At 38.6% G+C, this 24,130-nt stretch overlaps 3 protein-coding genes across 3 annotated transcripts; all 3 read right to left on the reverse strand.

The window, feature by feature from the left end:
• Positions 1-1,045: 1,045 nt before the first annotated feature.
• Positions 1,046-2,608, reverse strand: LOC111693995 (zinc finger protein 714-like). Its single transcript, XM_023460410.1, has 3 exons — positions 2,463-2,608; positions 2,278-2,392; positions 1,046-2,206 (listed from the first exon to the last, which is right to left on the reverse strand). Exons 1-3 carry the CDS (start codon positions 2,495-2,497, stop codon positions 1,193-1,195), a joined length of 1,164 nt encoding a protein of 387 aa, XP_023316178.1. The 5' UTR covers positions 2,498-2,608; the 3' UTR covers positions 1,046-1,192.
• Positions 2,609-7,687: 5,079 nt separating this feature from the next.
• Positions 7,688-12,889, reverse strand: LOC106652225 (transportin-3). The gene is made up of 14 exons (XM_014371050.2): positions 12,507-12,889; positions 12,043-12,246; positions 11,730-11,960; positions 11,307-11,662; positions 11,064-11,208; positions 10,844-10,990; positions 10,403-10,620; positions 10,148-10,287; positions 9,876-10,067; positions 9,576-9,811; positions 8,982-9,491; positions 8,726-8,902; positions 8,529-8,641; positions 7,688-8,462 (listed from the first exon to the last, which is right to left on the reverse strand). Exons 1-14 carry the CDS (start codon positions 12,621-12,623, stop codon positions 8,402-8,404), a joined length of 2,847 nt encoding a protein of 948 aa, XP_014226536.1. The 5' UTR covers positions 12,624-12,889; the 3' UTR covers positions 7,688-8,401.
• A 1,424-nt stretch (positions 12,890-14,313) lies between these two features.
• Positions 14,314-22,734, reverse strand: LOC106652226 (acidic leucine-rich nuclear phosphoprotein 32 family member B-like). Its single transcript, XM_014371051.2, has 3 exons — positions 22,372-22,734; positions 16,576-16,756; positions 14,314-16,483 (listed from the first exon to the last, which is right to left on the reverse strand). Exons 1-3 carry the CDS (start codon positions 22,480-22,482, stop codon positions 16,443-16,445), a joined length of 333 nt encoding a protein of 110 aa, XP_014226537.1. The 5' UTR covers positions 22,483-22,734; the 3' UTR covers positions 14,314-16,442.
• Positions 22,735-24,130: the final 1,396 nt, after the last annotated feature.

Raw genomic sequence — 24,130 nt, forward strand, 5'->3', positions numbered from 1 at the left:
GTAAGCTGTCAGTACCACTTGTAAGACTTAAAAGTATCTGATTAATTTTACTCCTATCTAATAGTCAAATTTTTCTGACATTCCATTTACTCCATATTGAGTCGTCGATTCTACTGGAAGTGCCTCTAAAACGAATCTACTTAGCACCTACCTATAAAAATAGAAAGCCACCAATCGATGGGGCTCATCAAAGCGTCAGCAGCTACATACATTTGAGGACTAAATTTTTAACTCCGCCTTCCTTTTAACGAGCAATAGAAGAAACGATAGTGAAAGTAGATACGTCTAAGCGAGTGTAAGTGGGCTGTGGCCAATAGAAATGGGTCGTCTCAGCGTAGGCCCATAATAGTGCGTCAACGTACGTGTCATTTTGAAAGTCAAGGCTAATACGCGTTAGACATCGAACCTACCGCAATTATGCCATAACTTTACAATTTATTCGTTTAGATATTATTTATAAATAAGATAAGTTGAATTTGTGGTTGTATACTCAATTTGAAACTTGGTGCTTGGCATGTCAGAAATCTGAATAAATCAGGTGATCAGCGCGCTCGACTGTCGAATTCAACTGGTACACGCGATTTTTATATCTTAACCCATTAACGACCAAAATGCTTGATTTTTTTGTTGGTTTTCGCAACGATTTTTTTTGTAGTTTTAGACCTTAAAAAAATTTCGCAGGGACCTATTTCGATGTAAAATTTAATGCCCTTTCAGATTCTATTTCAGATACAAAAATAATGGCCTGAATTGTCTTTGAAAAGAATTATTGGTCACGTGAATTTTAATGGTGGTGTCTTCATTGAAGTAACAAATTAAAGACAAAACTTAAGTAATACATGAGTTTATATACGACGACAGTAACAACAAAACAAATAACAGTTTAAACTTTTTTATTATTCATCAAAAACTTACAGAATGTTCATATAAAAGATTTCTATCACGTCATAGCGCACTTATGCTAGTGTAGAAGTTATATTGGCTTCAAATATCTGAAAAGCCTTATCATATTTCGTGAATTGCTACCATAATTTTTTTTCTCGTATATTTGATGAGGATACTCTTGTTTGAAAATAATTTGCTGCAAATCTCGCTTTCAAGCTACTCCCGGGCATCACAGAATTGAATGTAAGAGTTTACTGAGATCATGTATTGCATTAATGTGACGTTTGAGGTCACATTTTTGTCCAAATTATTCGTGACAAATTTCATACTCGAATGGTGTGCTATGATTGTGTAATCTTTTCATGTGTTTCTTGAGATAACTTTTATCTTTAAATAATTTGTGACAAATATCGCATTCAAAGGATTTGCTGTGATCATGTACTACATTAATGTGACGCTGAAGGTTCTGTTTTTGTCTATATGATTTGTGACAAATTTCACATTCAAAAGATTTGTTACCATCATGTACCGTCCTTATGTGTCTGCGTAGGTTAAATAAGTGTCGAAATGATTTGCGACAAATATCACATTTGAAGAGTTCGCTCCAATTATGTAGTAAATTTATGTGAATTTTCAGTACATTCTGGTATCCAAATGATTTACGACAAATGCCACATTCGTAGGGTTTGCTGCGATTATGTACTGTATTTATGTGAACTGTGAGGTTAGCTTTTCGTCGAAATGATTTCTGACAAATATCACATTCAATGGATTCGCTCCGATTATGTATAACTGTATTTATGTGTGTATCAAGATGGCTCTTGAATGAAAAAGATTTGTGACAAATCTCACACTCGAAAGATGTGTTCCGATTATGTACTGTATTTATATGTTTTTTGACCTGACTATTGTATCCAAATGATTTGTGACAAATTTCACATTCGAAGGGTTTGCTCCGATTATGTACTCCATTTATGTGAACTTTAAGGTACCTTTTTTGTCCAAATGATTTGCGACAAATTTCACACTCGAAGGGTTTGCTACGTTTATTCCGTTTCGATCGGTCATGTACTTGAAATTCACAATTATTATAATAATCAAAACTTTTTTTTATCAAAATTATGAGTCTTTTTTTATTCGAGTACTTTTTCTGAATTTTTTTTTCTACTTTCACAATAAGTGGATAATTCTGATGTTCAGTTCTTCTAATAGTTGTTGATGCAGCTTTCTTTTCAAGTTTAACATATTTGCACTCAAATTCTATGGATATTTTTTCATCTAACTTTTTCTGTAAAGCCGTAGCCGCATTATTGCGGCTTGCCTAAAATTGAAATTTTGTAACTATTTTTTATAGTGGAAAAATAGAACATGATTTAAATTCTTTTAACTCACTGTTGATTTATGAAATGGTAGTGCTTCAAAGTTTTCGACTTGGCAAGAGTCCACTGAATCGAAATTATAATCATCGCTTTCGTCTGGCCAGATATCGTTCGCTTCTTTCTTTATCCTGGCGAATAATTAAACTCGATGACCCGATCGTTTGAAAAATATCATTACATGCATAATAAAAGTCATACCTGACCGTGTTCCCGTTGTTTGCCATCACTTTCATGATTATAATTGTATTTTTATTAATAAAATAATTGAGGAAATATTTAAAGTTAAACGCCTCGAGACCTCGAATTTACTTATTTGTAAACACTTGCTTACTGAGAAAATGGACTCTCTGCTAGCAACTAACCACTGAACGCACTTGTATATTAGCGAGATGTACCCGCGATAGCTCCTTGGCGATACTTTCCTCCCTCTACCGTAGACTTGCCATCCGGATGAATATCGTCATTAAAATTACGATATAAATGCAATGAAAATTTCATTCATGCAGTTGCACACTTTGTTTAAACATACATGTCATATACGGATATAAACCTTCACAAACAGAAAGATTAGCTCTAAACACACTAATTCTGTGAATATTGATATTACACGCGTGATAAGTTCTAGGAGTCATTAGAACTGCAGGTTGTAGTAAATTAACCGCGGCAGACGCGTGGAAAATTGTTTCGATTAAGAATTCGTATGTTAATGCAAGAGTTCATTATTTTTTAGAATCCAGCTTCAGAATTGAGATAACTGCCGTACCTCGAGAGTTATAAGTAATGGTTTTTGCCTAATTCATAAGTATTTTCTCAAGAAAACCCTCAATAATTACTTATGAGATAAATATCAATACACTATTTGACATAGGTTTTTATCTAACCTTTCCCATGCTTTTTTCAAATATTATTCCTTAATTTTGTTAAAATACAAGTGTTTTTATAAAATGAGTTTTTATTGCTTGAAATTCAGTAAGAGTGCTTCGTTTAATTATTTTAACAAGTTTTTCTCATTCTTTATTACGTTAGAGCTACAAAGTACAAATTTGAGTTCACTTTCTCGGGGTAAAATTTGCGAAACTAAGGTTAAAACTAAGATTGATCCCGAAAGAGTCGTTTCTCAGTTCGTATTAACGCGAAGTATATTTTCACACAATATTTAGATTAGCACCATAGATATTTTTTTACAAAAATTCTATTAATTTTGTTCAAAACTTGGACGAATTAGTCTTCTGAAAAAATGCACAAGATTATAAATAGTCATTTTTTATAAAATTTATACAGCCTGTTTAACTTACATTTTAAACCTTCATTGAGTCATAATGTTCGAGTGATGCACCACATCGATATGCATTCTAAGATTATTCTTTTGTGTGATACTCTTGTGAGTCGAGTTGATTTGGAATTGAAAACTTGTCTGATATTTGAATTTCATTCCTCATGTATGGGTGATACCTTGATGCATCGATCGAACATGCCTATTCAGATTGCTCTTTTGATTAAACGTCTTTTTACATAGATCACATGTATGTGTGACGCCATTGTGCTTTGCATTCATGTGAATCTCAATGTGAGCTTTGAGATAGTCTTTTCGTGAAAATGTTTTTCCGCAAGCATCACATGTATAGATGACACCATTGTGCACATAATCAATGTGAACGCGGAGTTGACTTTTATATGTGAATTTCTTTTGACACATATCGCATGGACGAGTGACACCGTTATGCATTCCGTCAGTGTGAGTTTGGAGACTACTTTTTTTAGTAAATGACTTGCCGCATGTATTGCATGTATGTTTAATAACACCATCATGCGTTGATTCAACATGCCTATCACGATCACTTTTTCGTTTAAATAACTTTTCACGTGTATTGCAAGGATGTGTTGAACCGTTAAAAATTTGGATGTTGAGTTTACCGGTATACTTTTTTGTATCTCTTCTCTTCTTATTTTTCTCTTTGACTTCACTGTGTAAATTAGAATCCATTTCTTGTCTCATTCTTTCCTCACTTTCTCTTTTAATTGTGCTTTGAGTTGTATGATTTTCACTGTACATCGTAAGCTCAGGCTTCTCATCTTTACACTCGAATTTAATGTGTACGTCGTCAAGTTCAGTTTCATGATTTTCATTACATTTTTAAAGCGTCTGTAATAAAAATCAAGATATATTAACGTTTATTTAGATAAAAAATGTTTACTATGCAAATTGTATATGATTGTCAATTCTTATTGAATATTCTCTAATGAATCGAATATTTTTAATGTCGGGCTTCTCGACGATTACTTCCCCATCGTCATTTTCTGTTAGCATCGCATCACAAGGTTCTTTTTTTACTCTAAAATAATTACAGTGAGGTTAAGTATTATGCTACATTATTTTTTTATAATTTCATTTATAAATTGAAAAATACCTGACCGCGCAATTAAATAAATCTTCGCAATCCATCTTTCTCGCTTATAGTTTTGCGAATGATTAATCTTTCCATGATTTCAATTAGCTAACTTGAATTTAATTTGATAATATTTATAAATCATTACACGAAAGTTTAGACCAAGTAATGTAAACTGTACTAGTGCAACATTGAGTATTTACATTATTGAATAAACAACATTATTGTTCTCACTAATGAACAATAATCATTTTTCTGTTAATCATGCTAAATTAAATAGAATATTTAAATGAACAAAAATGATATTATTGTAGTACACTTCAATACTTCAATATTTTACGTATCCTGAAAATAATTGTTGATTTCATTCAGATTTACTTGTTATTCAGTAACCAAGTTTATTTTAATGATTTTGTTCGAATTGTCGTACAAATTCGAACAGCCAAGTTTTACGTTTTTCACTTTTATTGCGGACGTTAGGGGTTTTTTAACTGTATTGTAACATAATTTGTCAGCGAATCTTTATAAATAATGTTATATCACGAATAATTGTAAATTTTGAAAAAACGATTTCGAGGAGAAAGGGACTAAAATATTGTATAATCGGTATGCGATCGCAAAACAGACGTCGAGTCCCACGCGCATTATTATTATCATGGCGTAAACGAGGCAATGTCTATAGGTCGCGCGGCTATACCGTATGCTCGTGATATTGTACGTTATTACATGTTTGTGTAGAGGTTTACGCGCGTGGGTATTAATGATATAAGCGCGGCACAGCATTGACAGACATTGACCCGTTACAAATTGCTGCTGCTACTGCTGCTCTCGAGCTCTCTGGGCGTATGATTCATAGCTTTTTGATAAGCCACCGACGTTACGCTATTAGCGGTGCTGCACATTGCAATATTGTATAGTGAGCCGCGTTGTAGATTGCCGTCATATATAAAGCAATGCAAATTCAAAGATTTGGACTCGTTGTTGCATGTATATTGCAATTAATGATTTTCATCTCGTGGACTACGATCGCGAGCTTGACGAAGCTTTCATCGTCGATAATTTCGAATAAAGATCCTCTAAAAGAGATCGCGCAGTGAATGATGAAGTCATGCCCTATTAGTATAATACGATTGGGCGATACATAAATAATTAAAACTAGCACGCGTAATATCGATGATCTCCGCACGCCAGCTGCGGCTCGTGACAAAGAGCTCATTTCATCACACGTGTCGCAAATTAGATAAGCAAAAAAGTTCATTCTCTTTGGAAAAAAATAAATTAGTCAACGAGTAGAGCTATGCCCAAGGTTCGTATCATAAATCCATGTGTGAATTTTATCGCAAGCTTTGCGCGCGCGCATCGTGGGTAAAAGCTTCGATCGCCGACTCTCAATCGCAGCGGAAAATGTGGGATTTTCCCTTCGACAAAAATGAGGAAATGAGTCAGATTTGATTCTATCGATGATCGAGAGCGGAGACGAGCTGAAAATATACGAGAGAGTTTGATACATTGGGCGTGGCGCGCGCTCAGCTGATCATCTCTGTATAAAGTAATAGTAATCTTACCGAATCGCTGAAATACCTGAGAGATCGCGACACATTATCAGCACACGATCCAGCTGTAAAGTACACGCGGTACAGCGGCAACGCCGGCAAGATGACACCCGAGCACTCGGCCGGCACACGTGTTTTTCACGCAGCTTCGCGAACATCATCGGTATCGGGGCTCGCGAGTAATAAGTGTAAAATTTCTGCAACACAGGGATTATTCCGCTACGTGCGTAGGACGTTCGCATGTATAATACGTACACTACACTGCGGCATTGTTCAGCTGCTGCCGAGGAGGAGGAGGTCCTTCACCCCAGCGTCGACGTATAATGCGCGACGATCCGGCGAAAGAGAGCAGTGTAAGGCGCATATGCATGCGGAGGAGAGTCGGAGAGCGTGAGCGGCCGAACAAAAGGACGGCCAGCTGCTGCACCTACTTACTTCTCGATTATTGCACTGGCTGTATCCTTTCGTTCTTCTCTTTCTCTCTCTCTCTCTCTCTCTCTCTCTCTCTCTCTCTCTCTCTCTCTCTCGACAAATTTCTGACAGCTCGGAGTTATTGATCATTACACGCTGCCTTTAACAGAGACTTGCTCGGATACACACTTTTATTAGCGGGCGAAATACTTTACGGCTGATTCTCAGCTCGAACGATTCGCGCGACCGTACTTGATTCTCAGGGCCATCGCGAGCTATTTATGCCTCGATTCTCGGAGACTCGTTGTGGAACGTCAATGCCCCGTGTTGACAATTCCATTGATTTCATTATAATGTAATATTGTACCATTCGGGCGGGGAGATATGAAATCGACTCACGCAAAAAAGCGTATGTACTTGCGCACGCGAACAACGAGGATATCACGTGGACCTAGCGAGCCATCTGCCGAAAGCCAGGGTGACGAATGAACGAGATGATGCGACCTTTGACATGCCCGAGCTTTGCTTGCGATTGGCCATCGATGGAGAATCCTCAACTAGATTTTTTACTCAAGAAATTAAAAGGTCGTGCCTTGTAACGATTAAAACGATGTTTTTTATGAATGAAATTCGGTTTAATTTAGTTTTTGCCCGTATTCGGCAATTCGTACGGAGCGTCTTTCCCGTAAAAAACAATTCGTCAGTGAGCAAACGATTCCAGTCACATGAGTCAATCACCGCTGTCCATTTGGATTTCCTACACACCGCGTGTCTCAGCGGCGACCCCGTTTTTCGAAAAAAGACCTTGACATAGAAAAGCGAGTATTGACCCAAGTTTCATCGTATTTGAAGCACCTTTACGCAAGCGATAACGTTTTTACAATAATTAAAACTGTGATTTTTTTACCTTGAAACAGGCTATTTATTCATCTCTTTTTGTAAAAAAATATTCACAAAAAATACAATTCACATCACATTCCTCAATATAAATGAATCTCTGTTTAAGTAGAGTTAGAATACACTGGTTTCACAAGTTTCTTTTAGAGATCGGGATGGTCATTGATATACATGATTAAATTGTCACTTGATCAACTTGTTGAACATTTATTTATAAATTACCATCGTGTATTAACAAAAAAGGTAAATACAATTAATATTTACAAAAATATTCTAAGTTTCAGACGAAATATGACTCGATAACGGCTTCAAAAAAGTCGTCCCATTTACAATTAACATGAATGCGTATAAAAAATTATTTGACATCGTTTTATCTAAAAAGTTCATAAAAAAGATATGTTCATTTAAACACCGACTTTAAACCTAACTTACCTACTCCCGGGCATCACAGAATTGAATGTACACGAACAAACAACCTTCATTGTTTGCATTTTTTACAATTCATAATAAGACACGTAAATTTCACAATACTTGCGTTTTCATTTATACACGTCATTTTTTTCTTATTCATTAAACTAAGTCTTATTGCAGAGTCATTTTCAAAATACGAAAATACAATTAATTTGTTGAAACTATTTTCCATAAAAATCAAATTCTGTATCCGAAGTTCAAAAAAAATTTGTCTACTATAGCATTCTCAGATTTGAGAAAAATAGCATTATTCTATAAAATTAACAACTGAAATCTGTAAGTTCATTTTCCCTTTTTTTGGCACAGCCAAAATCAGTGCGGGTTTTTGAGTATTTTTCCTTGTTACTTGTGAAATATAATAGTTTAAAATTTCAGTTTTGAAATTTTGGTGCAAACCTAAATGCATAGGTTTATTTTATCAACGGTATAATCTTGCATATTCTCGTAATTCGACAACTACGTTCTTTGGGCTGTCAGCACTGAAACAAAAAAATTTTAGTTAAATCTCGCTCAAACAGGTTTTATTCATATTTTTTGTAACTCACTTTAATACAGCTCTATGAAATTTCAATAGCTGCTCTTGCGTTGCTGTGATGGTACCCCCCGCATTCTCCTTAGGCATTTGAGTAATTGCTTGTTCCAACCAGGAAGCCATCAACTAAAACATTTAACATCATGTTAAAAAATCAGATTTTCATTTTAAAAAGTTTTTAGATAAAGTATAATAATAAAATATTTTTACGTTTTTATTGTGTAAAGTTATCTCGAACAATACTTCAGAAATGTCTGGAAACATGTATGATGATAGTGTGAAAACAGCAGAGTGTATAAGAGTTATGACAAGATTTTGTCCTTTTTCTTGCAAGATTTGCGTGACCAATTGTCTCTTCATGTCAAAATCGGAACGATCTGTACGATTCTGAAATATATGAATATTTCGATTAAAATCTTAATTATATCTTAATTATAAAATCATGAAAAATTGATTGAATGCTTACTTCGTGACTACGTCCACAATGTAATAAATCACAGAAAAATTTCATCACTGAGGAATTAGCTTCTCGATGGTCTAAGCTAACAGATAGTATTGCACAATCTAATATACTATTTATCATAGATGAATGTAAAAATGGAACTGGACATGTTTGCAAAAATCTGGTGCACAATCTGAACAAATCATCTACAGTATCAGGATGATTTTTAAGACCATCAGTTTCTTGAAGAATTGCAAATGTTGGTCCTAGGAAAGCTTCTAGCATTCCAATAAGACCTGATGTATAATCTAATTCTACACCAAAAATATCAACTAATATGGAACCAACATATAAAAAACAACTATGTTGATGTTTGGAATATACTTGAATGATTAATTTCACCATTGGTTCCAGTAAATGTGCACAATACGTGTTCAGACACCTTACCAAAAATCTCAAACAACGACAACATCTTTCCATAATTCTAGCATCACTTTGATATTTTTCACAAGTCTTAACTAACACTGGCCACATCTAGAAAATTGAAAAATTGATTATTTTTAAAATATATTTTTGAATACATTCAAATACCTAAAGGTATGACGATATTATACTAACATCATTTACTCCTCCATGGCAAGGATGGGTGTCTTGATTTTCAACTGGTGGAGATACATTTCTAAAAATAGTTGCTAATCTATCCAACCATAAGATTGGATCAGTTTTTGTATTTCTAACTATCGGAAGATTTTCTTCAATCAAATGGCATAATGGTCTTGCTTGCAACCAACAGAGTTCTTTTAATGGACCATCAACTTCATTATTTCTCAAAGTTGATATTACTTTCGAAATACCTATAAAATATATTTTTTAATTAATAAAAGATACTCATATTTTTTAAAATATTTTCATAAATACCTTTTATTAAACCATTTGCAGCTTCATTACTTATTTCAAAGGTATCCAATAGAGAGGCAATTTGTAATAAACCTTGCACATTAGAAGCCATCTGTGATGGACATGCTGAGCAAATACTTTGTAAAGCAGTTGAAGCTGCACTTCCCAAATCTTTTTGATTTAAACAAGCCAGTAAAAAGTTCAATATTGGTTCTAAGGAAAGGAAGAATTTTTATGAAATTAAATATGAAAGTTATAAGCGCAATATTGAATGCTATATAAGGGATACTTACCCATGGACTGAGGGTGTTTACTGATCCAGTCACACAACTCGCCAAGCAGCAATATGCTTGTGTAACGTACAGCCACATGTGTGTTTTCAGGCAAATTCAATATTGCTTCAACAACTTTTGGAACAACATCATTTTCATCGCTGAAAAAATTATTTCAATTTAAATTGCATACCAAATTTTGTAGAAATATAATAAAATATAATAATATATAATAAAATAAAATAAAATAGACTAAAATAGACGGAAAAATCTTACGGTAAAATATTTTTAGCAACAGCTTGCATCACAAATAAAGCAGATTCTGTCATATCCCACGATGGAGCGATTTGATTTGGTCCATGAGTACTAGTTAATAGAGTAAACATCTGACGAAAACAGTGACTGCTTCCAATTACAAAAACAGTGTCTTTGATTAATTCAGACACTCTAGCTCGAAAATCTGCAAACTGATCACCTTCATCAATCAATCCTAACTGTAAAAATAATCAGAATTAGGATATCTCAAATTCAAATGAGTGTGAAAAATAGTTTCCGCGGAATGCGAAAAACCCAATTGCGATGAATATGAGGAAGCGTACATCGCAGCTCTCTCTGTCATACTTGCCGGAGGGAGAGCGCAAAGCGTGCTTCTCAATAAGAAAATATAACTCCACTATTATAGATATTATATAAAAGTTATCATAATTATTAACATACATGATCTGGTTCCATTTGACAATGCCTACACAAAGCGGTAATTAGCCTTTCAACATGTGGCTTAAAAGTATTTGTCAAATCTACATTGTTCCTTTGATATAGAAGTTCAGAAAGCCCATACCATAAATTAAATGTTATCTGTGCAACCTGAAATAAAAATAAATTATAATTTATAATTTTAATAAATTATAATTGTTCAAAAATGTTAAAATTGTCATACTTCATAGTCATGATGGCTAACACACATCAGAGCAAAGTCTAAACTTTTAATAGCATAATGCTGTTTCCCATTTAAACAGCTATTTATTATTGTGTCTAAGAAAGTTTCACCCAATTCCGTGAAAATCCGACAATAATTGATTGATCTGAAAAATAAGATTCACATTTATGATAAGTATTTGATTGTAATTAAATTATTATAAAGTAATTTAATTACTGTATAACAATACATAACAATACGTACTTATCCATATCTTCATGAGCCACAGATATATGATAAGGCTGTTCTAACTCCAAAATTCGACTGAAGATATCTAATTGAAATTGCTGTAAAGCCATTACAGGTTCTCCAGTAGTTGGATCTCTTTGTACAGATGTATCTTCTTCCAAGATTTGTAAAACAACAGATACGCAATCAGCAGCAGTTTCATGTAACGATGATCCAGACAAATTATTTTTTAAGACTTCAAATGCTATATTTAAAATGCTTCCAAATAACACTGAAGTTAAAGGTATAGCATGTATCATTACCCAGCTTGTAAAACACCTTAAAACTTTGATACATATTTGCACATCTTCAACTTGTACTACACATTCAGTCTAAAAAAAATAAAATTTGTATTAAACAAGCATATTATTTGAGTGTTGATAAAAGGCAAATACTCACCAAAAATAGCATAATAGCATCTCCATTCGAATGGAAATTATGAATTATTTGCTGTCTACGATTTGCTCCTAGCCTGAGAAATCGAGAATTAACTTCTTCAGGTAATACAATCAATATTTCCAAAAGCGGCCATAAACTTTCTGAATTTTCACCAAATTTTTTCAATAGATCCATAACTGGTTCTTGCCATGTTGCCATCTGCAGTATAAAGTCTGCTAATGCCAACGACAACTAAGAAAAAAATTATCTTTCAATTTATTTGTTTACAATTAAATAAGATTTTATAGCAAGATATATGAACAAAAATATTTACCTGAGTTACTATAATGGGATTCGTGTTTTTATTTATCTGTGATATGTGATCCAGCAAAGAATCTCTTAGAGAAACATGAGATGAAGCAGGAAGTTCATGAAATGAAAGTTGAATTTTGGATCTCATTGTTTGAGCCGCAAAATAACAAGATTCTAAATCTCTTTTCTGTAACAACATTTCATCTGCTATCTTCCAAGCATACACCTGAAAAATATGGCATAATTATTTTCAAGTACACAATTTTTTTTTCAACAAAAAACGAAATGTCAGTTATAACTTTCTAAAATGCATCATAACACAACACACAAATTCAAAATAAGAGCAAAACCAAATATAACCTCTTTGCCCAGTTTCAAAACATTAATCTTAAATTGAATGACTTGAACATGATGCAGTAAGCACTTAATACATTAAAAAATAAACAATGGTACACGTGCAAAATAAATTATTGATGAAATACTAACAGATTTTTGAAGCTGATTGAGCCAATGATTCGCCTTTTCTTTTTCAGTGGGGTTAGGGTTTTGATATAACGTCAAAACCGCTTGATAAACAAGATCTAATGTCGGGGGAGAATCCATCCTGTCAACGTTGATTGTCACGACAATTTGGTCCAAGATACACAAAATTAAATAATTTAAAGGAAATGCCGGGGGTGTAATAATCAGTGGTATGCGTTGTTTTGTTTGAAGCCCGGTAAAGTCAGGGGCTGCTCCTTATTGGAAGCGTTGTCGGTTGCTCGTGCAGTGCGGCACTGCCAGTTATTACCACTATAAAATTCGCGTTTATTTTGTGTGTATAAACGGTGAACCGGTGAGCGCGCCGTCCGCTATTCACTGGGCTCCAACGTCGCTGAGGCGACATCTGAATTGTCAATTATCTTGACGGAATCAGAAGCAATGTTTTGAATTGTGAACGCGCTTTTCGAGCGAAATAGGAAAATTTTGAGGTTTGTGGGAAAATAATCAACAAACATCATTAATGGAGAGCTAAAAAAAACAAATCATTCAGGCGGTTCAGATATTTCATTTAGGGTGCATTTACTGTCTTTTTGACGAGTTAAAATTTTGGGTAGTGCCGCCGCACGTGCGTTCGGTGTCTGACTGGCGACTGGCGAGAGTTGACGTTCAACGTGCCGAAGTAGTGTCTTTGTACACGCTGCTGGCCCTTTTCCCGCCATCTTCGTAAAGTGTGAATATTCGAATTTCATGGTAATTTTACGATTTCCCGACGAGGCGACGAACGAGATGTAATATCGTACGTACCGTTATAATGATAAATCGGTTCACGTACTAACTCGTGCGTTTATAATTATGAACTTTTTTTAAATTATTAATTAGAATGATGTCAGAAAATCCATTATTAATATCGAGGAGTAAAAGATTTTCAAGTACTATTTCTACTATTTTTAAAAACGCTTAACTTATTTAAATTGTTTCTATCAAACAAACATCAAACAATATATTTTTTAATAATTTTTTAAAGCAGTAATTTTTAATTTATCATCGTTGCAACTATTTCAGATACCCGGCTGTTCTCGAAAGCATTATTTAAAATTTTCAAGATACCATAAGCTCTCGAAGTAGCCATTCTTATGCCATGCTCTGAAAATAAACGTATAGGACCAAGGTAAGACTCGCTCGACGCTCCCGACGAAGAGTAGCACGATTCTATTTAAATGAGCACATAAGCGTGGGGAGCGTCGCGCTGATATGTGTGAACGAAATAATTACTTTCGATCTAACTTTGCTTTATTCAACTACGATATTTGAAAATAATTTGTACATATTGAAACGTGGGGACACACTTATCCTCTCGCATTTGAATTATCATATTACGCTTTTTTATTCTTTTACTTTTTTTTATAATGCGGTTGTAACATACAATAGTATTTTAACCACAGTATCTCGCCACCCCAACTTTTCACAATTTCGTACTTTTTTCATGATTACGCCTTTCAATGTTTTATAATTCATTCGTCTTAACTTCAATGCATTCCATCGCCAACAGTTAAATTATTAATGCAGCTTCGATTCTTTCGTCAAATTTATTAAAAATTGATTTGATTAAAAAAGAGAATTCAATTGTAACGTGAAGATTAAAAAATCGTGTGTTTAAATGCATTCGAACTTGGTTTTTGTAGATTACTTTCATCAGTCGCCGATAGTATCGTAATTTAGTCGTGTTAGCTTGTTTAGTAAATGTACTGGGTCAGTATGAAGTTTCCGTTAAAATTGTCTTATTTAAAAAAACTGTCATGCATGAATTTTCGAGTATCAAAAATAAAAAAGGTACGTTTACTTTTATGATATTTCAAGAAGCAGAAGTAGTTTGTTGGGCATTTTCTAGCAGACACGTTGAAATGATTTCTAAATAAAAAAATAAAAAAAAAAAAAAAGTAAAAAACCATTTTCAAGTGCATTGTACGCCAACAGGTACAATAAATTAAAAATAATTAATTTAAAAAAAAACTGAAGTCGATAAATCTTAATAGTTTTTAAATAAATTACGTACGTAATTACGCAAGGTTGATATATTTTCGTTACGTATTAAACAAAAAAATTTATCAAGATTTCATTATCTCAAGTTGCTTAAATAAATATATATAAATCGTAGAAATTCTTTATACTGATTTTATAAACCAATGATCTTGTTTTCGAGAAATTTCATTTTAATACATAATTTCATTTGTCTATAACATAGCTGTTATTTTTTTATACATTGCAGTTCGTCAGAAAATATACATAAGTACATTCTAATCGTCTCTCTCGTTTACTGATGAAATAGGTTATACTCAATCACAATTCACAATACTTAAAGGCGTTTTAGATAATTTAAAAATTCATGGTTTGATGATAAAAATTGGTAATTTTTATTCAACTGTAGTGTAATAGTTGGTTTTGCTGCCATAAATTAACACATATTAATGCGTATAAGTTATTTCAATTTTCCTTGACCCTCTGTTGCATTACAATTTCATTTATGAAACAATTGTTGTTCTCTTTCAATCTCTATACATGTCGTGATTATATATTATGCAATGTTCAAAATTTATACACTAATATAATTAAGCGCGAGCACCGCATTTGTAAAATGTATATTGTATTTGTCATACAGATAGCACGCTCATAAAAATTTCGAAGGTTTTTTTTTTGTAAAAATCATCATTTTATTTATTTGATTAACGTGCACCATACATTTTTTATCTGTCGCAAATGCACCGCTCACAACAAATTCGTTGTTCGCGCGTGTGTCAGAATTTCATTATTTTTTTTATTCACACATCAATACATCGATTAGATCGACATTTGTCAGAAAACGGAAAGAGATGATGAGAACGATTTTGAGATAAGTAAGTTAAATTAATAAAATCTGTCACGCGCACTAAGTGAGAGACATTCTTCGAACTACAGTCGCAAAATTGATTTTAAAAAGTAAAAAAATTCATCACCCACTTAAGTCCATTTTACACTATTTAAATACAATAGAACTTTTTCTTACATCTTAAATAATTTTTGATACAAAATTGTCCTGCATCAAGTCAGGTGGCGGCACGTATCAGATTCGTAAAATCCGATTGAGTGTGACAGTTATCGATTACAAATAAATGATACATCCACCATTGATGTACATTAATCTTGACTGTATTACAGGAAACTAATCGAAAAATTATGTTTGGTGTGATACACAATCTGATGTGTATACATGTGTAGATAGACATACAGTTGATGAAGATTATATGCATTGTTGTTTGTTGCCTCTGCCGTTCATACACAAACTAGAACATTCGCGAACATAACAGTCGTCTATAAAGAGGAATACAAAATTACTCAAACTGTAATTGATTTATTCAATAATGAAAAAACTCTAAGGCTTATTAACAGATTCGCAAGATTCTTGAAGATGAAAAGGCGGCGAACTTAGCATTTTCGTTAATCTAACGGCCTAGCAAGTATTTGGTGGAGGCTAGGGAGAGCTGGAGTCAGAATTGCGTAGGCTCCGAGACGGACGAAAAGAAATGGTTTTTTTCCAAGTTGCTGCCGGGGTGTGCTGACAATGATCTGTTGTGTGTGTGTATGATGATTATTTGTTGCGGTGAACGCAGCAAGGAGTGGGTAGAGGCGATACTGATCACTAATGTGTCGGTCCAACGCAATTCTGACGAGGGGACATTTTTGTTGTTCTCTTAACATCTAAAAGTGGCAGAGATAAAGGAGGATTCGTCCGACAGGCGTCGTCAACAACGCTAGTGCGCTACCAAACCACTCAATATGAGAGTATGTATTAATGAGCTCGAGTATGATGCCGACGAACGACGACGGCTACAACGACGAGGGTTGTGGGCACGCCGACGGCCTCCTCCACCTCTTCTTACATAAAGGTGCTCTGCAGCTCCTTTATTATACGTCTTCTTCCTCATCAGCATCATCTTCTTCATCTTCTGCAAATAAATAATAAAAAACATGAGTTAGAGATGAAAAATATGAGAGCTACCATATTTATCGATGTAATGAAATGGGTTTCGACATTTACCTTCATCTAGGTCATCTTCGCCTTCTGGCACATCTTCCTCGTCTTCCTCTTCCTCGCCGTCGATATCTTCGACTTCCTCATCTTCACCTTCAACATCATCATCACCTTCGTCTTCTTCTACGTCATTTTCTCCATCACCATTCTCCTCCTTCTTCTGCTTCTTTGGCTCGTCATTTTTCTCCTGTAAAATGAAAGAAAAACAAGGCTCATTAGTTATGATAATCAAATAAAGAGCAATAGTATTTAGAAGAGAGAAAGTATAACGAAAGTGCTTTTATATCGATTGTCAAACGAGCTTTTGAAAACATACATAGATAAAAGGCGGATGTTTTCCTATGATATTTTCAACAAGCTCGCTCGATTCGATTTACGCGGGTGTAGAAAAATCGAGCGCGTCAGGTCGCATGCGTGCACAAGCGCGCGCGAAAAAAAGAATATGCCTCTCGCTCTGCTTTGAGGCTCGATGTGCAATGACTGGCTTATGCAACAAAGCAATGCGCTGCATGCGGCGAGATACAATTAGCCGAGAGTGTCATGTCTGTTGCGCGCGGCGAGCATGAAAATCCAGGACAAGGGAGCATCGATCGCACCAGTATCAAGGAAAAGGAGTCGGCGTGTATGCGCGCGCGTGATCGTAAAACGCGCGGCGGTGATCGATCATATATTCCGCTCGAAATGCAACAAACACCCCTCGCGCGTTCGATCCCGTGTAACTGCTCTATTCAACGTGTTTTTTTGTGTGCATAAGTGCGCACACGATGTACGACGCTTGAGTTTTACGATAAACGTTACTCGACATTGGTCGGCATTTTTGCTCTCCGCGACGACGATAATGCCGCTGCCGACGCGTCGAAGAGAGAAAGGAGTCAAAGGGGTTAGATAAACGAGAGTGTGCAGAAGAAGCACATACATATAAGTTGTCGTTACATACGTAAGCGTCAATTCGAGATAAAGACATGAATTTGCGCTCGTCGCTTACACACACATAATATAACTCGAGACGACGACGACGACACGCGCGAGGCGTCGAGAGTTGCTGCCAATAAAGAGGCAGTTTCATGTGTACGCAATTATGCACGCAGCTCTCTCTCTTTCTCTCTCGCGTACATTACTCGCGTCGAGTCGTGCTGCGGCTTCAATCGTTATCGTCGGCGATTGATTAAACTTCGGTGCATATTATTATAATGTATAGCGCGCGAATAACGCGCAGACGTAGGTAGGTAATTAGCGCGTGCGGGCGGGCGCTCCGATCGTTGCGGAGTAAGGCCGACAACACCTGTGGCGCACAGTCATTACGTACAAACGAAAGAATGAAGGAGCAGCGTCCGAGGTGAATATTTTCGCGGCATCGATATCGAATATATTACTCACATAAAAATAGCTATGTGGAATCGGGGGTCGTCGGGCGAGGACGAGTGCATGCCGAGGGGCATAAACGAGAGAGAGCAAGAGAGAACGCGTGCCGCGTCCACGTGACTTGGGCGCGCGCGCGAGCAAGAGAGCAATGATGTTCTTCGCCTCCTCCGCGGGAGTCGGTCGCGCGCGCTTACGTCGATGATGCCTCTCGTCGTCGGGCTTCACGCTGTGCGCGACTCGAGGCAAAGTAGGTAGTACATTACGTACACACCCCCACCGGCGCTCGGCGCAATTTTCAAAAGAAAAGGGTTCGACACAGACAGAAAGAGAGAGAGAGAGGAGAGAGAGAAAGAAGAAGCACAGTGGCAAGGAAAATGGCGGTGTTTGTCCGCGTGCAGAGAATATCTCGAATTCCAGATATATTTCGCGGGGAAAAAGCGTCAAGGCGGCGGAGAAAGGAGCGCGCGCGATATTTTCTCACACGGGTTCGGTATGATACACCTACAAGCCGCTAGTCAATTTGCCTCGTATTATAAATACATACGCGTCTGCGATATCACGTCGGAGTGACGAATGTATTATAAGTAACTACTACTACGCGAGTAATTGATGTGTGGGCTCGTGTGCAGGTATGTTATGTATGCGTCTATATGTATGATATATATAAAACGCGGCGTCACAGGCGCCTCCTCGACCATGTTGAAAAACATAGTGGTAGTAGTTACACATATATAAAAGCATTACAAGAGTCGAACTCGAGCGTCCGTAACTGGCAGGCGTGTGCTGCACACACTGTGTGTACTTTGGAGCAACAAACGGCAGCAGCAGCAGCAGCAGCTCTCGGCTCTCGTGCGGCTTGGTTGGCGCGCGCCGCCGCCGATGCCGAACATGGCGTCTTTCACGGGGTCCCGCGCGCGCTCCGAAATCCCTATATAGGTATATAATAATAATATCGCGTATACGTTACAGCGTGTGCACGAAATTCGGAGTTATTCGTATACGCGCGCGTAACGTCTATTGACGTATACGATGACAATAATAATATACCGGAGAAAGTATCTGTGATGCAATAGAAAAAGGGGAGACCCCGGCGACCCGTTTCGACAGCTTTAAATGTATGTGTGTGTGTGTGTGTGTTTGTGTCTGTGTACTCTTTCGAAGCTTTTCCGTGAAAACGACGTCGACGCGGCGCTTGAGAAATCGATTTTCCGTGTGCCGCCTAAAGACGGACACATCCGTATGGCATTGGCTGACAAATGAGCGAAAATCGACCGATGAGCTCTCTCGCTCTTTCTCTCTCTCGAGTATACTCGCGCAATGTACAACGTCGTCGGTGGGAACATAATTCGGTGTATGTGTACGCGACTTTTCAAAGACTGCTGCCGAGCAGAGCCTCGAGTACATAAGCTGTGCAAAGCGTGCGCTTCGACCGTCCTGTATTATATGCCACTATATACATATAATGTCTATATGTATACATACATATATCGGAGTCGAGTCAAGCGACGCGTCGGCCATAATGGATCGCTGCTTGCGCTGCCGCTCGACGCCGCCAGCGTCGCTGCATCGTACAACTACTACACGATAATGCATGCCCATCTGTCTGTGCGTGTGTGCGTGTGTGTGTGTTTACACACAAGCGCATCTCTCGCTCGGTGCACTCTGCACCTACACAGACACCGGCAATTCGGTGCATAAACGCAAGTATACACAAGCTTTCCGTGGCATTACTATTATGCTATAAGCTCCGACCCGCCGCTTTATCAACTTATTAACGTTGTGAGCATTGGTCGGCAATCTCGGTGGCTCCGCGAAAAGCTTTCCTCTCTCGACTCGACTCGCGCGATTATCGACGCGACCGATAATCTGCCGTAAGAGAGAAAGAGAGAATGACGCGCGCGTTCACTGACAGTCTCTTTCGCTTGCTCTCTCGCAGTGCCGGCCCCGGCTTTATACACATACAGAGAAAGCAGTCCGTGTATGTTTGTGTGTGTATGGGAATAACACGATCACATTCAAGCTGTGTATGTGTGTGCGCGCGCGCGTTCGGAGCCGAAGCAACATGGCGGCGTCCCTTGGACTCGGCCAATGCGTACGCTTAAAAAAGCGGCTTGATTCGTTTGCTTGTTTACATGAGAGAGAGTCGCTTGATGTCGTACGTCAGTCAAAAATATTCAGGTGCAAAATGATGCCTATAACGCGAATACGTTGACGTGGAATATCTGCGAGTTGTTTGTTCCAACTTTGTATAGGACCGAAACTTGATGAGTATTTGAATAATTCAACTCCGTTAACGATGTTTGTTGAGTCAACTTTTAAATTAATTTTGTCTCAGAAATCATGAAATAGTTAATCATACTTATTGAGCGAAAATTAGGATAGACCCATGTTACCGCAAATCAATGGGCTGGCAAAGACGTGTTACAAGCCGGGGAAAAAACGGAGCACATGGCGTAAATATGAGAGACGAGGAGCCGCGCGCGCGCCCCGGCCCGCCCGCTTCATTCATTCATTTCATATCTACCTTGTGTACGAACGACTTTTTCGCTATTACTCTTACTCGTTCTCGATCGCTTGCTTAAGCAGCCGTTCAAGAATTGTATTTTAGAGCCATTAGAAAGGTTTTGCACGCGACGAGCGTGGAGATGGCTCCGAAATTATTTTGGAGCAAATCGAGTATCGCGTATGCATGATTCGCGCGCGCGCGCCTTATAACAGCAGCAAGTAGTAATAATAGTATAGTAAGCATGGCGTCTTGTCGCTCGTACAAGTCGTAACGTTTATGCGCGGGTACAGAGCACTTACACGACAAATCTTTGAGATTTCGCGCTCGCTCCCTCTATATACATTTTACGTGTTTTACGTATAAAAACGAGAGAGGCAGAAACCGAACGAGTGAGAGAGACTTGTAAAAGGAGTCGGGATATATATCTCTCTCTCGCTCTGACCAACGCGCGGTATGTATATACCACGGCGTATAGGTATATACACCAACCGTGCGACTACTCGTGCGCGCATATATAGCGAGCGTATAATATAAAGCACGGCGCGCCATTTTTCACCTATAGCCAGCCAACCGCCGGAGAACCGTCTGCGCGTTATATTTCTCATGATAAAAGTATACACGCATAGACGTATTATTCGTATAACGAGAGATATATGCATTACGCTCGTATGCATTCTCGGGGATGCACACACGCAAGAGCGTGTGTCTCTGTGCGTACACACGATTGTAATTCGCACGTAATGCACTTGAAGCGAGACTAGAGGCGTACCGTAGTATATGTGTGTGTGTGTGCGCGCAGGTCGGTAACAACGAGCGTCGAGGCTCGAGACCGAGAGAGAGGTAAGCGTCTATTAAAAAAGTCGACGTGGTTCTTTCGGCGAGCAAATATATAGACGAAGAAAAATTCGGAGCGAGGAATCGGTGTGTTTTTACTGAACGGAAATATAACGTCGAATCGCGTAAGCTAGCGAGAGAGAGAGATGGCCGCGAGCAATCATTGCAGTGTAGTATACACACACACGTACGGCGGCAGCGAGCAGCAGCAGCAGCATTTACTATATATCGGAGCGCAACGATTGAAGGAAAATGGAGTCGGCGCGCGCGCTCTCGACCGGCCGGCGCAGACGGACGTACACGCACACATACACATACACGCGCAAAATGTATATACAACACACGTAGTATCGTATCGTATAGTACAACAACACATACAGACACATCGAGCACAAGCCGAGAAAAACTTGCATGCCTCGCGCTTACGTGCAAGTTAAGTCTATCCCATCTCCGGAGTCGAGTCTATGTACGCGCGATGAATTTCTGTATACATATATCTATACGTATCGCGCGTAACGTGTGTACGTATCACAATCTCAAACGCGCTCGTCTGTGTATGTGTGTATGCCTCCTCGGTATCGTCCATGTCTCGTACTACACATACTACAAATACTACTACTGTATGCGCGCTGCTCCTACGTTGCACACGTATATTGTAATATGCGCACACGCTTTTGCAGCTATGCCTCGTTCAACGTGAAGATATATGTACTGTACTGCACATGCACGCGCACTGGCACACTCTCTCTCACACACACGCACACAATCAATCACGCACTCGCTCAAATAATACGATTTTTATTTGTATCTAATGCAATAAATCTACGCATGAGGCATAAAGAGTGAGGGAGAGAGAGAGAGAACGAGATGCACACGAGGCGAGACGCCGCCACCGCCGCCGTAACCATTTGCACTGTACTGTGTTATGCTCGTGAGGCGGCTCTACATGCCTATTGCGAAATAGCCGCTGCCAAGTTTAGTTGAGAGAGACGTTTGAGTGAAAAAAAAAATGAAGGAAAAATCGAACGCGCAGCAAAAAGGAGTTGCATCGCGCGCGAAGCATTCGATGGAATTTACAGAAGTTAACAAAAGGTACTAACCTCAGCCGCCCTCTTGATACCCTTGAGCTCGCACTTCGCGTCATTGTTGGGTTTGTCGTTCTCCGACACCTTCTCGACGACGACGTCTCCGCTGTTCTCCTTGGTACTCATGTTTAATTTGTGTTTTGTGTTTTTTTAAGTTAAAAAGTTTAAGAGAGATACACACGCGTGTGCTTCGGGGAGACTCTTAGTGTCAGAAAAAAAGATAGACAGTGAGAGAAGCGTGAAGAGTGTCTTAAGGACGTTCACTGCAGCTCAGCTTAGCGAGAACTGAGACGACTGGCGACTGAGTAGTAGCGAGCCGAACGAAACGGAGCACACGACGGCGTTGGTTTCCGGCGAAATGCGGCCGCCGAGCAGAGCAGAGTAGTATATGCCTATAGCACGCTTATACACAGGCACAGAGCACAGGCTTAAAGTGCGCGCGCGCCACCACCGCCGCCACCGTGCAGCACCACGGGCCGGAGCAGCAGCGGCGGAGCCAGGCATAGGCAGCGCCGCCAACCGGCCTCGTACTTATTATCATTGTTGTTATTATTATTGTTGCTCTGTGTGTGTGTGTGTGTGTGTTTATGCGCTGCAGTGCGCGAAAACGGGACGGAGATATGACCCCCGAGCTGCAGCACTGGTGCGACAGAGATGCGCTTATATTTTATACGTGTGTGTGTATATAATACGGAGTCGCGAGGCTACATATATTTTGCACATCTATATACATGTATATAATGCACACAAGCTGGAGGAGAAAAGGGAGAGCGCAGCACAGCAACCCGAGCGAGGGGGAGGCTGCCGTTTAGTGGCTGGCTGTATGGAGAAGCAGCAGCAGTACAGCAGCGGCGCTTGATACCAATCGGGGGAGAGAGACGGACAGAAAACGGAGAAGGAAAACATGGAGGGGTGTGCTGCTGCTCCGTTTTCGATAGTGCCTCGTTTCCACCGACGACTACCGTAATATTACCGGCTGCCCCTGCCTAGCATGCAATTCCTATGATTCTTCGCGTCGACGACGACGACGTCGATGCCCCGAGCTCCGATGTACGTAGCTCCGAATTATGTCGCGTTTACACCGACGCAGAGGCAGAGTCTATACGCGTTCCTTCTCGTTCTTTCTTTCCCTCTCTCGCTCTTTCTCTCTCTCTCTGTCGGTTCTCATCTTCTCGTAGGCGAGATTCTATACATAAGCGCGCGGACCTCGCCACGCTTTATACTTGTATATATTGACTCTTACTCACTTGCTCGACACTCGTGTAAAGCCTTTTTCCAATCTTTTATCGATGACGATCGACGGCCTGTGCCAATTTACAATCGAGCATTATACTTATTCGTTTGCATTTCGTTTGTTTCAATACGGCGGGCTTGAGCAGTGCGTCGTCGACTTTTCTCAACGCCGTGCAGCAGTTCGCATCGGGACGGTCTCGCGCGCAAGTTCGAGAGCGCTTTTTCACGCGGTCACGACTTTCGATTATTATTTTGTCGAAGGCTCAATGAGTTTTCTGTTTTATTTTTTTGCAGAATCAACGACGTAGTTCGCTCCGAAACGCTGTTGTTTGCGTTTACGTAGTTTGCTTTACGGCGTTCTTCGAGAGTTTTAAATTATGCGCGAGATAGTGGCAGAATGTGGCAAATATAGATATATGGTTTCTTCCTCGCGTTGACTCGTTCGAGGCGCGCGCATATTCGCATTCGCGCCCGCGCTCTTTTAATCCCCTTTTATACTTTTCCCTCTACGGGTCGTCCTGCAGCCTATAAATACAAGTAA

The sequence above is a fragment of the Trichogramma pretiosum genome, unplaced genomic scaffold (assembly GCF_000599845.2).
Source record: "Trichogramma pretiosum strain Unisexual culture from Peru unplaced genomic scaffold, Tpre_2.0 scaffold29, whole genome shotgun sequence".
Lineage (NCBI taxonomy): Eukaryota > Metazoa > Arthropoda > Insecta > Hymenoptera > Trichogrammatidae > Trichogramma > Trichogramma pretiosum.